General features: G+C 47.8%; 4 protein-coding genes across 4 annotated transcripts; 3 read left to right on the top strand and 1 right to left on the bottom strand.

Moving 5' to 3' along the window:
* Positions 1 to 1,363: 1,363 nt before the first annotated feature.
* F5B22DRAFT_298243 (uncharacterized protein) lies at positions 1,364 to 2,253 on the top strand. Its single transcript, XM_047970491.1, has one exon. The coding sequence runs from the start codon at positions 1,476 to 1,478 to the stop codon at positions 1,989 to 1,991; it is 516 nt and encodes a 171-aa protein (XP_047828889.1). The 5' UTR covers positions 1,364 to 1,475; the 3' UTR covers positions 1,992 to 2,253.
* Positions 2,254 to 5,431: 3,178 nt separating this feature from the next.
* On the top strand, positions 5,432 to 6,998 carry F5B22DRAFT_298218 (mRNA capping enzyme). The gene is made up of 2 exons (XM_047970490.1): positions 5,432 to 5,795; positions 5,918 to 6,998. The coding sequence occupies exons 1-2, from the start codon at positions 5,602 to 5,604 to the stop codon at positions 6,903 to 6,905; spliced, it is 1,182 nt and encodes a 393-aa protein (XP_047828888.1). The 5' UTR covers positions 5,432 to 5,601; the 3' UTR covers positions 6,906 to 6,998.
* A 501-nt stretch (positions 6,999 to 7,499) lies between these two features.
* On the bottom strand, positions 7,500 to 12,376 carry F5B22DRAFT_657697 (armadillo-type protein; the record flags this gene model as incomplete). Its single annotated transcript, XM_047980066.1, has 3 exons — positions 7,500 to 8,468; positions 8,537 to 11,977; positions 12,038 to 12,376. The coding sequence occupies 3 exons, from the start codon at positions 12,374 to 12,376 to the stop codon at positions 7,722 to 7,724; spliced, it is 4,527 nt and encodes a 1,508-aa protein (XP_047828887.1). The 3' UTR covers positions 7,500 to 7,721.
* Positions 12,377 to 14,191: 1,815 nt separating this feature from the next.
* Positions 14,192 to 15,425, top strand: F5B22DRAFT_298151 (uncharacterized protein). Its single transcript, XM_047970489.1, has 4 exons — positions 14,192 to 14,385; positions 14,663 to 14,700; positions 14,758 to 14,856; positions 14,910 to 15,425. Exons 2-4 carry the CDS (start codon positions 14,691 to 14,693, stop codon positions 15,281 to 15,283), a joined length of 483 nt encoding a protein of 160 aa, XP_047828886.1. The 5' UTR covers positions 14,192 to 14,385; positions 14,663 to 14,690; the 3' UTR covers positions 15,284 to 15,425.
* The last annotated feature ends 1,163 nt before the right edge of the window (positions 15,426 to 16,588 follow it).

Genomic DNA, 16,588 nt, shown 5'->3' with positions numbered 1-16,588 from the left:
ACAACTTCATGAAGGCTGAACGGCTCAAAGACAAGAATGATACGGCAGTTATCGTCTGCCATATGATGTCGATGTCTATAATGGAGTCACCGTCTGAGGCACACAGATATTGGTGCTCTCGGCAAACACTTTCCCGCTTGAGCAATAACGGCGACAAGACATGAATGTATGCCTGGTTGTCGCATCCGGCAGTTCGAGTTTCTCGTTATGATAACATGGCTGGCCAAGCAATACATTGCGGCCACAGTCGTTGTTCTCTGAAGGGATCGTCGTGCAGAGTCAATCAGGTGTACAACTCATTCTCCCGATATACATATATCGAGCTGGAAGATTGTGTCTCGCGATATGGTTTCTTCGCCAATGGCCGCTCTCACCGATATTCACGATGATCAGATGACCGTGTTTATCCTAAGACAACGACGTCCACAGTGGAGCGACCGTCAGCGTAACCACGACTCACGAATCCGCGGGCGCCCGACTTCCGCCGATTGGTAACAGTCACAAGCCATGTGACACGCCGATACTCGGGAAATATCGACAGTTAAGGCGGAGCGCAGGCTGATCTTCTTGATAATGGGCAACTCATCGCAATCACTCTACGTCTGTCTTTCTCTGCCGGTTCTGCACTGGTATCGTATCAGAAGCTCCTAGATGCGATCAACTCTTTCATGAAATAGAAAAGAGGACTGCATATACGCGATATACTTATAAAGTGTTTGTCGTAGCCACTTACAAAAAACTAGGCGCCAATGAGACAGATTCGCCAAGATGACCAATGATAGTCAAAAACGTTGCTGCATGCACTATTCCCACGCTTTCCCCATCGCATGCCACGATTCTGGCTTGCCCCGATGATTCTAGTTCGCTGGTCTCGGGGGCGACTAAGAAGCGAATGAGAGGATTGTTCTAATATGCATGCGCCTTATATACGAGGGTCGCCTCAGCCCGCATTGCATGTTGGATGCTAGCTCGTTGGCCACTCAAGGCGGAGAAGGGGACGAACGGGGACAAATGACATTCAATATCACACTGCGTGCGTCCCCCACGATTTGCTGACCTCATTCGTTCAGCAACTCAAAGAACTGCAGCACTTGCGTGCGCAAATGGCCTCGGACAAGACCCCGAGATTCCGGGTCGAGTTGCTTCGCTTCCGCGAACCCACGGCTGCGGCATGTATTTGCGATGGAGAAGGGATGGGGGAACTGGCTGTACACGCAGCACTTACAATTTAAAAGACTTAACCGCGCCATTGAGCCTGGCTAGACCGCGACCAGGTTGCCTTCTATTTCTGATATTCTAACCCTCTGCTCTACTTTGACTCTCGGCTCTAGGCTGTGTATATATGCGCCAGACGATTCACAGCATACCGTTTTCTAACACACTTAGCCAATCACAAACTAATCATCCAAAGCCTGGTAATACAAACACGGTACACTGTATAGCAGGTTGTTCGACATTTCACGAACTTGGTTTAAATGTATATCCCCGACATCCGTAACAAGGTTCCCCCGGACCCTCGAACTGGGATATCCGGGGCTGGACAATGGCAACAAATACTCCCCATCTCACATCTTATTCCTCATACTTACAGCAATACATTCTCGAATCCGCGCTATCATTACCGGTATCTTCTTGCCTTGATTATTGAGACAATCTCCACAGCCATATCCAGCGACACTACTGCCTCTTCTCCTACAAGCAGGCGCTCGCTAGGCAAGCGCGATCTCAGCCCCAACGCCGTTACGAGCCTCGTAGCAAGCCTTTTGGTTACTGCCTTCGTCATCTTTGCTGCAATATTCTGCTACGTTTACCGAAGATCGATCCGTTTCCGCAAGCAAGGGCGCAAGCGTCGCCGTCACCACCATCATCGAAGACGACCATCCGGCGTCTCCAAGATGTCTCAGGGGTCGGATGCGGTGGCAGGCGGCGGCGGCGATGGAGGCGCAGAGGAGGCACCGGCGCCAACGCCTGATCCTCCAGCAGAGGCCTGATTATGGGGCTCTCACACCTCCGTCACCCTGAAACTTAAGGTTAGAGCTCTGGAATTACGAAAAGTCTAAGACGAATCATACGAATATTATGAGTGTTTAAGAATTCAAAAGAAGCATTGCGACGGAGTATTCATAGGTTCCAGCAGGATTTGGCGTTTCATCTTCCCATTCATATCCACAGGCATTGATTCATTGGTACAGGTTTCGGCTCTACGAGTTATGATGTTCGGTTTTCTTCAGTTCTTTGGCTGTCTCTTTGGCTTCAAGTTGGTTTTCATCATGATGAAGAGTTCACGTAAGATAGCTAGGTCTCTCGACGCAGAGGGGTTGGGTAATCGCATTTTGGCGTTTGTACAGAGCTGGGTCATCATATTCTTAGCATAATTATCTCATCTCGTTTTGTGCGCCCATCTAAGCACGGCTACCGCCTTCATGACCCTGCCGCTCGCGCTATTTTTTTCGGCCCAGCTTGGCTGTGAGCTGTTTTCCATCTGGCGATTTTCCGACCCCCTTGAGGTTGTCGTATGGTATTGGAGCCCACTCCCTCTCATGCGCTGATAGACCATTTGTCGCGCCTCACTTTCGCTTCCCCACACAACCTGGGGGATCGTCTTGGGGTGCTGGGCTTGCCTAGTATTGGTGCCCAACGAATGGTCATTCAGTCTAATTGGACGCAGTATTCCATGCGATTTACCCGAGCGTAAGCCTCTTTCTCACTGGGGCCACACTCACCACCCCTAACATGCCATCATTTTTATCTATGTACCTCGGGTTACTGTATTCAGCCCAACGGCTACCTATGCATAGACTTGTCACTTGGGTCACAGACGGGATGATATGTCATATATATGAGGACTACTAGACCACCTCATCCTTCGCCTATACAAATTCTTGGACTGGAAGAAATCATCATGCCAAATGTCAATAATCGTGAGTGCTAGTCCTGTTAGAGTATTATTGTGACGTGGACGTGATCTACATTCTCAGGACAACTATCTCTCAAAGGCAGCATACAGCGAGAGACTAGAACCGTAAAGTCAGTTTGGCTATATACAGTTACAGTGTTCTGTATCACGACACTACCTAAGTAGAAGTTCATTAGGTCAAGAACCTGATAGCCTGTACCACATATCTGGTAGTATGAAACATCGTTAGGTATATATATATAATAATCGTTTGTGGTCTTCCCCTCTATTCTTGGTTTCTTTTTCTGACAAAGTAAATTATATCACAAGCATTTGACCTGGCATAATACGAAGAATAGGCTTGTTAGTTATTTATTACTTGATGATGCAACATTGATTGAAATGTAAAGGTTGACGTTTACTTCAGTTTATGTGTTTGTGTTACATGTGTACATGGCTACGGGCGTATGGAACGCAAAAGCCCCCTTCATAACGTTCACGAGACACGCAGTGAAAGTGAGGTTATACAGAGTTCGCTTAATGGAACAGATCAATTAGGCCTAGGCGGTCAGAATAGGTACGCTGATAGTAGATAGAGTCGAATTCAAGCCATCAAAGCCATGAAGGAATTGGATGGCGCAACCTTCTGCCCAGTCATCTGCCCCTTTCATAGTTGGTGTGTAGATAATTAATGGAATCGAGTTGACTGAGCGATCTACAATATCTGAGATATATGCCAAAAGCGCTGTACACTTAGCTATAGCACATCTTCGCTATTTGTTGTATTTATACAACAGATCCAACTATATATGGAAGCATCTGGTGTCACACACACCGAATATCTTCAGACACTCCGGCGAGCATTTCATTCTTGACATAAATCTCAACATCTAGTGTGCGTGTCCCTGGGCGCCAGTCAGCCAATAGGTACCGACTATCAAACCTGAGATACATCCTGACATTCCACCAACTCTCGATAGCGAAGTCATTTGATTGTCAAATACGTGTAAAATAATATCACTTACTAATATCGACCTATTTTCTTGTCCGAGTCTAAGAGATTTACAAGGCAGAGCAGCATATTCAACGCACGCCCGGCCGCGTTTGGTAGTTAATACAAAGCTAAATAAGATCATGCTTCATTTTGAAACGATTTTTTTATTTCCTCGACAGTGAGTTTGATTAGGCAGAGCTGATATCGTAAGACCTCGAGCAATTCCACAGTAGCATGGCCCCTACACAATGACACGCTTAATCAAAGAGACACAACTAATTTGTTTCTTGTTTCTTCCTCTACGTGTGTCGCTATTCGCTCTATAATAGAAATCCCTGCGCTCATCGGCTTATTGTTGGGGGGGAGGACGGGACTTTGAGTTCCCTAGTGGCTTTGGCCGTACGGGATGCTTGGTATTTTACATACAGTGAAAATTCAAATGCAAGGCATTTCAATTTTAGACTATGCTACGCCATGTAGAGTTAGAGTCTTGCCCGGTTTCCTAGACTTTGGGGGTTATCTAAGTAGAACTTGTCAAGCTTCACCTTCTAGTTTCGTTGGGAGAGTGTGGCTGTTGGGGTGAAGCTTTCCAATTATCATACATCCCATAAGTTGGGAAATGTGTCTCCTCGCGTTCTACTTGGAGAATGAGAATATCACTGATGCGTAGCTTTGACAATGCCTGAATTCCCTAGAAAATGTCGCCTTAGATGACGAACCTAAGCTGGGTTGGTCTAAGAAAGCCAGATCAGAGGTAATCTACGCATGGATATATAATATATGGATAATGGTGGATGTACTAAATAGGTAGACTCCCATGGGTAACCATGGGTACTCCGTGACCTAGTTTTTCTGGATCTTAGCACCTTAAAAGATCTACATAGCTAGAACTCAGGATTCCGCCTAGGTACTTACTACCTGCCTACCGTAGGTAATGGAAGTTGTCCCAATTCGGTGTAGCGTTATGTACCTTAATTACCAGTTCAGGTAACACTACAATTACCAGCACTGCTAATAGCGTTCATTGGGTATGGGAGATCCTGGCAGATCACACCGTTGAAACAGGCGCTAATTGGATAGGTACCTATTTTGATTGTGAATGATTGTGAATGTTACACGATGTGATGACCCATATATGACTGCAAGAATTTTGTCCAAATGAGTGTGATGATTCTGACAAGCAGCCGCTGGTCTGTCGGCTCTGGATTTGCACCCCCTTCCTTTAGCAAGTTCCTCCACCTCCCTACGGAGGACTGGGTAGGTACTGGGTACTACGTACATGTAGGTACATATACATACATATACATCTGTTAGTAGACAAGAGCTACCCCTACCAGATAGGTACCTACCCCAGCCCAACAGAGCGATAGAAAGGGCAAGAAATCGCAACTTTGAGCCTGGGACGACAAAGCCGATGTCTTCTCCCAGTTTCATTTAGACTTCTCGCGTACGTGCGCTCACTTCTAATCTACTGTTCGCTTTTTCCAAGCTATGTTATACGGTTCTGCAATGCTTTTAAACACGCTCTTCCAAACCCATTCATACCCACATCTGCCTGCGAGTAGTCGTTACTAGTTTGACTAAACACCATTCTTCCCACCGTGTTGATCTCGCCTCAGCCTTGTCTACCCAACGTTTCCGCCTTCGACTACCTCCCCCCGGGCTCCTGTGCATCTGTGCATGAGAAACGCGCTTCGTCTCCCTTGTCACAATGGATAAGAGTGGGACAGGCGCGCCTGTCCAGATCCAGTCCATTGACGAGCCCGGATTAAGGGCTGAGGGCGACCTCCTCGTGTCCATGCGCAGAGAGGTCGCCAACCTCCTCGGCCGCAATGCTATCGGATTTCCGGGCGCCCAACCCGTCAGTTTTGCCCGAAGGCATCTCGAAGAGTTGCACCGTGAAGAGTAAGAATCCCCTCTTGTTCACTTTATGCGAGTGTTACTAGGTAGACAAAGCGGCATCATCATAGTCATCACATGTCCAAACCCAAACACACAATGAGGCTAACAAGGCACTCTTTAATCAGCTACTACGTATGCGAGAAATCGGACGGCATGCGCTACCTGCTATACATGACCGAGGGCGACGAGGGCCAAGAGGTGCACTACTTCATCGACCGGAAAAACGACTACTGGTGGATCGACCGTGGCAACCTCCACTTCCCCCTCCCTAGCGACCGCATGAAATTCCACACCGCCACCGTCTTGGATGGCGAGCTCGTCATGGACACCCTCGACGACGGACGCAAGGAGCCGAGATACCTCGTCTTCGATTGCTTGGTTATGGACGGGCAAGTGCTTATGAACCGCGAGCTCGGCAAGCGCTTGGGCTACTTCCAGGAGCAGGTGCTCAAACCATACAAGAGGCTCCTCGACGAGTTCCCGGGCGAGCGACAGTACCAACCCTTTTTCGTAGACCCTAAGTCCATGCAGTTCGCCTATGGCATTGAAATGATGTTTAAGGACGTGATCCGCAACCTCAAACATGGCAACGACGGGCTCATCTTCACTTGTTTGAAGAGCGAGTACAAACCGGGCACGGACCCGCATATTCTTAAATGGAAAGATGCCGAGGAGAACACTGTTGATTTTGTCTGGAAGTTTACTTTCCCGATCGTCGAGCCCGACGAGTTCGACCGTGCCGACGGCATCACCCAGCCCTTCACCGATTGGGAGGCCGTACCAGCTGTGCAGCTCTTCGCTCACCACGGAGGCGGCTGGCCAAACGGCTACCAGTATTACGCCGATCTGCACCTTGAAGAGTCCGAATGGGAGATTCTGAAGGGGCTTGGTGATCCTCTGGACGAGCGCATCGTTGAGGCCTACATGGACTCACAGAAGCGGTGGCGCTTCTCACGCTTTCGCGACGACAAGAACGAGGGTAACCACATCAGCGTCGTGAACAATGTCATCGAGAGCATCCGTGATGGTGTAACTCAGGAGGATCTACACAATGCTGCGAGAAGCATACGAGATAACTGGAAAGCGCGAGACCAACAGCGAAAGGCACGCTGAGTGGGCGCACTATCACGGTCTATTGTGAGGAGTTGTGTTTGCCTAGTACAGAACCTGACGATAGGTGATTTTTCTTTCTTGCCATGTTTTCTTTAGCACTTTACCCGTGTTGACTAGGTATGGGAGAGGAGAGAAGGATAACCCACCCATCAATCAGCAGAGATTAAATTCAGCGAATGAATGTGTTTAAAGGAGTTCAGGAAGGCCGGCGGGTTGGCTCTTAGGCAACAACAACGGAAAAGGAACGGACCACGGTCGGCAAGCGGTGTAATCCGGCGTTCTATTCGTTCTGCAACCGTTTAGCGTTGCTAGTATACTTGAATTTTCTTGTATACTTGAAAGAAAAATAAAAACAGATTGAGGGGAATACATCCAGTTATTTCTTCACACTCAGTCAAACTCTACGATAGTTCTTCCATGCACATAGAGTGACCTCTGAAACGAGCCCCCGACCATAAGATGAGATGACATGGGTTTCATCAAGATATTGCTTAGAATAAAGTTTTGATTAAACTACCCGGGTATAACAACGGCACACAGGCGCAGGGAGCGTCGATATTATAGAATGCATATGACGATGGCGTTTTAGGGAGAACAGGGTAACCAGGTACCTAGGACCGAAAGTATGTGAGAGAGATGCCCCTCAGGAGGGAAGCAAAAGGATAAAATGAAAAGCAAAAGATTAATCATCGTTATCTCATCAAAGCACCCATTCCCAGCACTACCTTAGCCCCCAAATCATAATGTCCCGAATGAATAAGCAACGATAATGTTTGCTTGAGCGCTCCCAGTATCATCATTTCGAATTACAATGCCCTACTCAGAGTCTCCATCCACTTCGTCCTCGGCGGCTGCTCTTCGAGATCTCGTCGCTCGAGTGTTAATGGGCCTGGCCTTGGGCGCTGGTTTTGGTTTCGTACTATTGGCTGTAGCCGATTTGCCCTTTGGTGTGGCATCTTTAACGGCCGGTCTAGAGGGTAGGTTCTTTGCCACTGGGGCAGTGGTAGCAGCGGAGCGGCCCTTGCGTCCTGTTGGCTTCGATAGAGGTGGTGAGGTGTCGTTTTCAAGATCGTCTTCGATGTCGCTAAGTTCAGACTCTTCTTCATCATCCTTAACAGGCTTCGGCTCCGGTTCACCCTTTTCCTCTGTCTCGTTTCCTTCATCCATAGCTTCTGCCTCATCCTCGGTGACCTCTGACAAACTAGAAGTATCATCTCCTTCATCATCTTCGTGTGAGATAAGGTTACCATCTTCATCATAATATTGCCATTTAGCCACCCCTTCCAACATATCATCGTCGTCTGCGGAGTCATCTCGTTCTATATAAGACGAATTGTTCCTCGCGCGACCACTGCGTCTCCGATTCGCAGCCTCTGGCGCAGGGGATGACGATTCTTTAGCCTTTTTGGCCCGGGTGGAAGTCTTAGGTTTCCCGGACGTCCGGCTTGAAGAAGCCTTTGAAGGCCGGGGTACTTTGACTTTCGGAGTATTTTTTGAAGCCGGAGCCCTAGCTTTCTTCTGCGCCGGCTGACCTTCAGTTCGCTCATCTGCGCTCTTGCGCTTCTGAAATCAATGTTAACCACAAGTAATTAGGAGTGTAGTACTAGAGGGCCGCGAAATCTCGCGCATACCTTTTTCTTGTCTACCGACCTCAAGAGGTTGTCCAATTGCTCATCTATTTCTTCCGGGAGGTACTGCTTCTCTGCGATCTCCTGCGCCGCTTGATGACTAGGAAGAGAGGTATATAATCCCACGGGTAGACCAACCTTGCTAGAATAGGCTTGGAAACTCCAGTTCTTCCGCTCTTGCCATTTTCGTAGCAAGCTCTGAGCAAGATCGCTGAGAATGTATAATCTTTCGCTTTTGGAGGTGTCAATGCCATCAAGCGTCTGTTTCACGCGTTCTGCATATTTGAATATCATGCCAAAATTGGCTTCAGTAGCGACATTACTCAAGTAGAAGAGAAGATACCTTGCGTGATCAACTAATTCCTCAGGTTCCGGGCTGAAATCGGGATGATGTGCCAGAAGAGATATAAGTCTTCCCATAGTGGATTCCATGACATTTTGCTTGGCGTCCCGGAAGAAACGAGCACGAGATCTAATCCAAGTCTCAATCTGGTTTTTGAACTCCACGTTCGGTTCAAACGCTGCAAGGAAGATGATAGTATAAAACCGCGCCCGAAGCCTGTTCTGGACAAGATATTTCTGAAGCTTCTCGACAAAAAGACGGCGCACGTTCGCACAGGTGTCCTGAGTGAGAAGTGAGAGCTGGTTAAAGTCTGAAGGCGAAAGAAGCTCCTCAAAGTGCTTAGATGTGCATAGCTTCAGAAGAAGCTGACCAGCCAGTAGCCGTAGTCGTGACTTGTGGTGCTTTGGTGTATCCTTCGTTTTGCAGAGCTCTCCTTGTGCCTTCAGAAGGGTACGAAGCAGTTTAAACACTGGAGGGGCAAGTTCCTTTGCTTCCTCTAGATCCTGAATGCCCCGAATACGGTTCACAACGACTCTAAGTGCCCATGATTTCAGCTGACACTCCTCATCAATCTCTATATCAGAAACCCAATCTGGATCCGTGTCCTTCGCATCAACACGAACCTGCATGAGGACGTCCCTTAATGCCATGTCCATGATGTCATCGTTGGCACCAGCCGTCACTGTTGGTGCCAACAACTCCAACTGGCTGACTGCTGCAAGTTTGTTAAGGAAATGAGAGGTGCCGTAGCCCCAATCTTTCATGACTCTCTGTAGCAGATCAGTGGCTGACACTAGGCTGTCCTGGTCCTTCCGAGCCATCAACACATTCACAGCGTATTTAGCAGATTTCGTTGGCTGTCCATACAAGGCATATTTGATCAATGCTTGTGTAAACTTTCGATCACCAGGTAGTTCAGTTGGGTATTTCCGAGAGTACGACGAGCAAGCCTTGAGCGTCTCGACCATACCTGTATCACTCGTTTCTTCAGGTTTAGGTGCACTTTCTACCAAGTCTTTGCAGATCTGTCCAACGTGCGTCTTGAAAAGATCTGGATTATGTTGTGATATTTCTGTCGTTATCTCTTGGGCTGCAGCTCCAAGGCCGTCCTTGTCACTCTTCGAGCAGTCCATAAAAGTTGAAAGATGGCTCTTATTGAACAGGATATAAGCAGATCGGTAGAGAATCGGTAGTAATGTGTCAAGGATATGTGGTTTAGGAGATCCTTGGACTCTTTTGACAAGCTCTTTGATTGCTCTGTGCATTGTCTTAAAGTCACTTTCGGGGGACACGGTAAATCTGATGAGCTGATAACTTCGGCGATCGTGCCAGTTTGCAAAAGTGTGCAAATCAGCCTCCACTCTAATTGGATCTGGGAGAAATTGACCAAGATATTTCGCTGTTTTTGAGAGATTCTGCCGGATTCTGTCTGCATCGCCCTCCGGGTTGCCTCCATTGAAGGCATCGCATTGACGGACTAAATTTTCTAGTACTTTAGAAAACTGTGGCTGTCGGGCCTGAAGAGCATTGAAGGCTTTTCGCGCACTGTTATCCAAATCTTTGACAAGCAGAAGAACTCTTTCCGCTCGTATCTTATCTTGGTCGTAATTCGACTCGCCCACCGATTGCGACTGGGACTGGCTACTAGAAGATTTAGATCCCTTAGCTTTGGGAAGTGGCGGGAAAGATAGAGGTACAAGGCACTCGTAGACAACCCGCTCTAAGAGAACATTGAGTTCAAGGTCGTTTGCATAGAACGTGTTAAAGATGCGCGAAGGAATACCAGACAGTGCCGATATGACGGCTTCTTGCCCGGCAGCAATCTCACCACTTGCCACACCCCATAGCTTTCCCAAAAGCGCCATGGCCTCAACACGCACAGAAGACTTCTTGTCTCGGCATCGATCTGCGAGGGTATATAACACTGAGCCATCTTTAGTGATGCCTCCAAGTGCTGCCAATTTAAGCACAATGTCGCGGAAGCTGAAGGTTTGTATCGCAGTAACCGCAGCAAGGCGAACTTTCTCATCACTATCATTCAGTTTGTCCTTTAGGCCGGTCATGAAGGTTGATTCGTCCTCTCGACTCAGCCCGATGCCACCAGCAGATGTCGATACAATATAACCCACACCTGTCGTCCATGAGGCACGAATCAGGGGTGACTTGTCATTTCTACGTCCAATAAAGTTTTGGAACGCCTGCGGATGAGTCTGAGCGAAAGAAAGGGGCGAGATAGGTGTGGTCAAGATACTTGTCGCAGGGTGATCCGGCGCTTCGTCGCCTAGTTTTAGCGGAGGGTACGCCGCTGGATCAAGAACAGGAGGGGGAGGGGGTCCAGCAGCTCCAATACCTGAGATCATATCTCCCAGCGTTTCGGTAGCTAGAAGGCGTAAAGACACATCATCGGCCGATAATTCGGCATCAACTTGAGGTATCACATTCGGAAGCACCGTTGGAGCTGCTCGCCAAAGCTCGCGAAGAAGTTGGTGAGCCTTTCTTAATTCCTTAAAATCGGCTTCGGAAGGTCCAGCAGTCACGGCCTCGTCATCTGACTGCTCATCGTCCTTATGTCCATTCCCATGACTCCCTTTTCCTGATACATCCATAATCACGTCACTGAAATACTGCCCGACATAGCGCGCCATCCTGTCAGGACAAGAATTGCATACCGTCTTGGCCATGACATATGCCTCTGGCTCCTCCTTGGGTAATAACGTGGTTTGAGTCCCATTAGATTCCGTCTTCTCCCTGTGACCGGCTCGGGGAGCGGCCCGAAGAAATTGAGCCATTATTACATCTAGAACAGAGGGCGGCAATGAGGCGCTTTCATCAACCAAGGTTACCATAACCTCGGTCATGTGAAACTCAACATCCTTTGCCACCTGTTCTCCAGATGAGTTTTTGAACGATCCGGAGATACCATCGAAAAATGTAGAAAAGAGCTCGAGTAAAAGCTCCTCGGAATTATTAACGTCGTTTATTAAGAGGATACTCTTGACATCGGCTAGCGAAGAAAGGACATATTTGTGCTGGGCGTTATATGCATGCGATGGGTTCCAGAGTGCGGGGAGTATGACCTTGACGAAAAGAGTAAATATTTCCTGCGACAAGAAGCATTAGCGCTGGTTCAGCCTCTTCGTGTGGAAATGCACGATGCCTACCTTGAGTTGCTTGGGAGTAAAAGGAGCCTCTGGGGCGCACAGCTTAAGAACGTCCACCAAGCACGATGCAACATAAGCCTTCACACCAGTCTCCTTATGCGCCAGCAGGTTATGCGAGGCGAGATCTTTGGCGACACTGTGAAGCGAGTCCTTGTAAACGGTCTCCTGGTCCATGTCGGCAAGCTCTTTGGATAGCTTCTCTAGCCGGCGCAGGAGCTGACCCGTCGCAATTGGTTTTCCAGCGCGCCATGACAACTGTTCATTGAATTGGAGCGATACCAGCTCCTCGTCCATCTCCTGGTCCTCTTCCTCCACAGGCTGCTCGCGGCGTCGCGCCATTGCCAGCCCAAGGTTAATTTATCAGACCCTCTTATTGAGATTGGTGTTTACTGCGAGTAACGTGCAAAATGAGTCGAGTCGAGTAAGCTGGTGCCGGGTTCGACGTGGGTGAAGGGCGGGGTTCGAAATGACGGGAAGTCGCAGGTTGCCAAATCAATCAATAGTATAGGTGCGTGAGATGCAGAAACAACGCTGATACGGACTAAGATAAGAGTTTGAAGATTGAGGTGGAATCTGGTCAGGAGAGAGAGGCGCAAGGGCTGGCTGCTGGCGCTGGCTAGGTAGCTCACTAGGTGCCTACTATACGAGAGAGAGAAAGAAAGAAAATGGGACGAGGCCATCACCAGCTTACAGTCGTGTTCAATGCCTACCCGGTAGCTTGCTTTCCACCTGTCTCTCCCGTCTTTTTTAGGCGAGGCAAGTGCTACGCGACTTGGTCGCATCAATCAACAGGTAGTACGCGCTAAGCTCTACCTAGGTACCTAGCGTGCTTTATCAGGTACTTGATCAGGTACTTGATCAGGAACTGAGTCCACCCAGCTTAAATACATCCTCTTGTACTTATGTGTGGCCCAAGTATATTTAGCATGGCCAAGAACATTGGGGGCACGTGCTTGTCTCAAAAGATCCGAGGATGTACCCTTTGCCCAGTGTGTGTGTGCCTGCTAGAGATATGTACTGTGCCTACAGAATCTAGTACCTTAAGTACCTACATATGTACATAGGTACCTATATGCATGTAACCAGCCACTACAATGCAAGGGTCACAATGGATTCTTTAGTGCTGCAAGTAGGTACCTAGGTAGGTAGGTACTTTGACTTGTGGCTTGACTTTTAAAAACACTAAGGTACCCAGACCTACCTACATAGGTACCTAGTACCTACTACATCTTGTGCCTTTTCCCCTTTTCACATAAATCATTGAATAGATCATGTTCCAGGGCATGCTGAATAGCTGAATTATGTGAACGAGGACTTTGTTAGATTCTCCCACAAAGACTGTGATCATCTACAGGAGAACCGAAGGTAATCAGGAGTTGAAAGCCTACCTATCTTCAAACACCAAGAACAAAACTCTTGGGAAGCAAGACGGAGTGGACATCATACAGCAAGTCACAGCAGTCAGATATGGGAATCTACTACTATTTACTGTGCACCCTTATATGACTACAATACGAGGCCTTCCAGCAGAAGAATCCCGGGAAGATGGACATCAACCCGGGTCCATTCAGATTAGTCTACAATGCTTGTGAGGTAATGCCATGTTGAAGACAGCAGACAACCAAATGGACAACCCTAACAGAATATGAGGCTGGTGATACAAGAAACTGCTCATATATACTAGGTTGAGTGCCGTTGAATGTCTACTACGTAATTGGTTCACAAATGTTTGAGGTTGTGGTGGTCTCTCAGGGGCCTGGATGTCCAACACATCGCCTGATTTCCTCTTATGTCTACCTAGGTACTCAGGTTTTTTTTTTTTTTTTTTTTTTCCCAAAGCCAAATACATGGCCACGGGACACATATGATCTACTTGGGAAATACTCAGTACCGAATTTGCATTTGTATCAACAAGAAGATTGAACAACGTATTGTATCTGCTTGGGAATGTTCACTTGAAATATCTCCCTACTACAATACAAGTCTGAAATATTGTTGCTCATATGATTTCGAGGGCGGGATTACGTTACCTACGGTCAACTGTTTGTGAGTTAACTATTTCCCAGAGACCGCATGTTTGCCCAAGAATAAATGCGGTTGCCTAAGGCACGTCGACTTCCATTAACTGAGGTCTGTTTACCTTCATAAAATACGTACCCTTCGTCTCCCACTTCTGTACACGCGCTCTTAATCACCTGCGTCTTTCTCTTTTTCAACTAGATTGTTGATTTATTCTCCGCCTCACTTTCTGCTTCTGCTTCTTCCCAGTTTCAACTACTCACGTCGATCGAGACCTCATCAACCCTAATTCTAATCACTTTCGAATAGTTCTGGTTCGAATATCAAACGTAAGTTAATCTCATCATCTACTTTATCAAAACCACTTCCGCTTCACTCGGACCCATTTGTTCGTGCTTTTCATCTCGTTATTTTCGTTTACCTTGTTTGCACCGTCCTCGAATCTACACTGGAAACTTCTCTCTAGATAACAGTGCGCCCATCTTGTACTACTATCCAACGGCTAGCGGCTTCATAGCTTTGATATATCTATCTGCAGCTTTGTTGATCCGCTGAATCATCTGAAATCTGTATTCGGCTCCTGAAACAACACTGACCCAAAATTAGGAAGATAGTTCTCTGCATTCATTTTATCATGTCTCACCGTGAGCGGCCATCTTCATCTATATATGAAACGAGACTTGTCCCTGACTTACTCTCAGTCTATCTAAGAATGGTGCTGCTTGCCGCAGTCGTTGCTAGTGGACTTGCAGCTATCATTCCTGTGGCTGCTGCTTACGAGGATGGTATTGGGCTAGCTAGTAAGTTTCTTGTACTGAAGTCAACCTAGGCCAATTTCTAACATATTTTTGAGGCTCTTGTCCTTTCGGAACACGCGATCAACTTGAATCTTGCAATACTGGTCACAAACTCGACAAGAAACAAGGCGCTTATTCCTACGGAGATGATGTTCCGTATCTTAACATTACCTCTACCTCTGCGACCCTTACCGTCACTGTCACCTCGACTGATGTATTCACGGAGACTGTTAGTCCCCCGGTTTCTGCAACTGTCCTAACCACTCTGACTATTGATGTGTCTTTCACCGGTTACACGTCAATGGCCACAGCTGCGGTGACCGCCACTTCTTCCGACACACCTAATGTTGAAACTGTGACGACTACCTGCAACTGTACCCCTACTCCTTTTGGTGCCGAAAATGGCAATTTTAGTCGTACTACGAGGTGAGTAATTTCTATATAAGTAGCACTTCTACCTGCCTTGGAAGATCTCCTCATAGCCTTTCGCTCACATATTATTGATATACAGTAGGGCTCAGTCTAACCCAGATACTATCGCCAACACTGTCATCCCGTCAGCGTGTAGCTGTGCCGATACTTCAGTATCTGGTGAACAGCCTTCATCTACTCAAGTCACCAGAACCGCTACATCTCCGACTATTACGGTGACGACCACGGTCGTGTACTCGGCATCTGACTGCGAAGAATACACAGGCACTGAGACTGTCACCATGACGCCCTACGTCACGATCACCAGAGGCACTACTATCACATTATCATCGGCCACAAAAACTTCGGTTGATGGCAGTACACTTACCAAGACAAGCCAATCAGCGTCTACTGTGACAGTAACTGTCTACATTTCACAGTTGCCAACCCAGAGCCAAACTGGGGTGTCTGGAAGTTCTGCTTCGGCCTTCAATGTTACAGTCTCCGAAGTTGTCACGGCGACAGTCGTGCAGACTGTTTCCCCTGTTCCCTCTGGACCCTTGCTGACAAGCTACACGGGGTCTATCATGGCGAGTTCCCGCTCTACTATCACGCGACGCTCGACGTTGACGATCACGACTAGCGCTGGAAGCGTAACTTCCACCATCGACGTTTCACCTATCGCCGTCACGCTTCAATCAAACGTTGATACTACCTGCAGGGAGACATCGTCGGCGAGCAACAACACTTCGGGATTCACCACGCGAGCTCTGTCAACTCCGACCTCCCGCGCACCGTATTCTGTGAGTATGAGCATACACGGGAGCGTTAGGGGCATCAATAGCACCAGCACTGCCAATACTGCAACTGTCCCTGCACCAGGAACCCCCATCTCGAACACGGTTACGAAGCATACAGTTGCCACTTATACACCCAACATTCATCACCCAAGTAGCACTATTCCTGCTTCTCCCATCAATGCCACAGTCCCTATCAGCTCGGGCGACTCCCTGGGCAAGAAGCAGCCTATCAGAGTGTCCTGGGGAGACACGGATGGAACCTACAGCCAGACCTGCATTATTCTGCTGGTGATGATTATTTCTCTCTTTTTGTAGTTCCCTTCCCTTCGCCTCCTCTCTTTTGTCAGGGAACAAGCAGGGTTGCGGATTTGGGATGCTGCTCTGTCATACGACAGAGCAGAAGTCATAATTGGTTTTGCAGGAAAAGTTGTTTAGTCACTACAGAATTAGCAGCTGGCTAGCTTAGTTAGTAAAGATGAATGAATACCAAGGTTTCCCGTAACGAACTATCCTACATCCAACAC

This window comes from Xylaria bambusicola (assembly GCF_022495145.1).
Source record: "Xylaria bambusicola strain CBS 139988 unplaced genomic scaffold F5B22scaffold_34, whole genome shotgun sequence".
Lineage (NCBI taxonomy): Eukaryota > Fungi > Ascomycota > Sordariomycetes > Xylariales > Xylariaceae > Xylaria > Xylaria bambusicola.
Note: the sequence above shows the minus strand (reverse complement) of the source record. Positions and strands in the feature narration are given on the sequence as shown.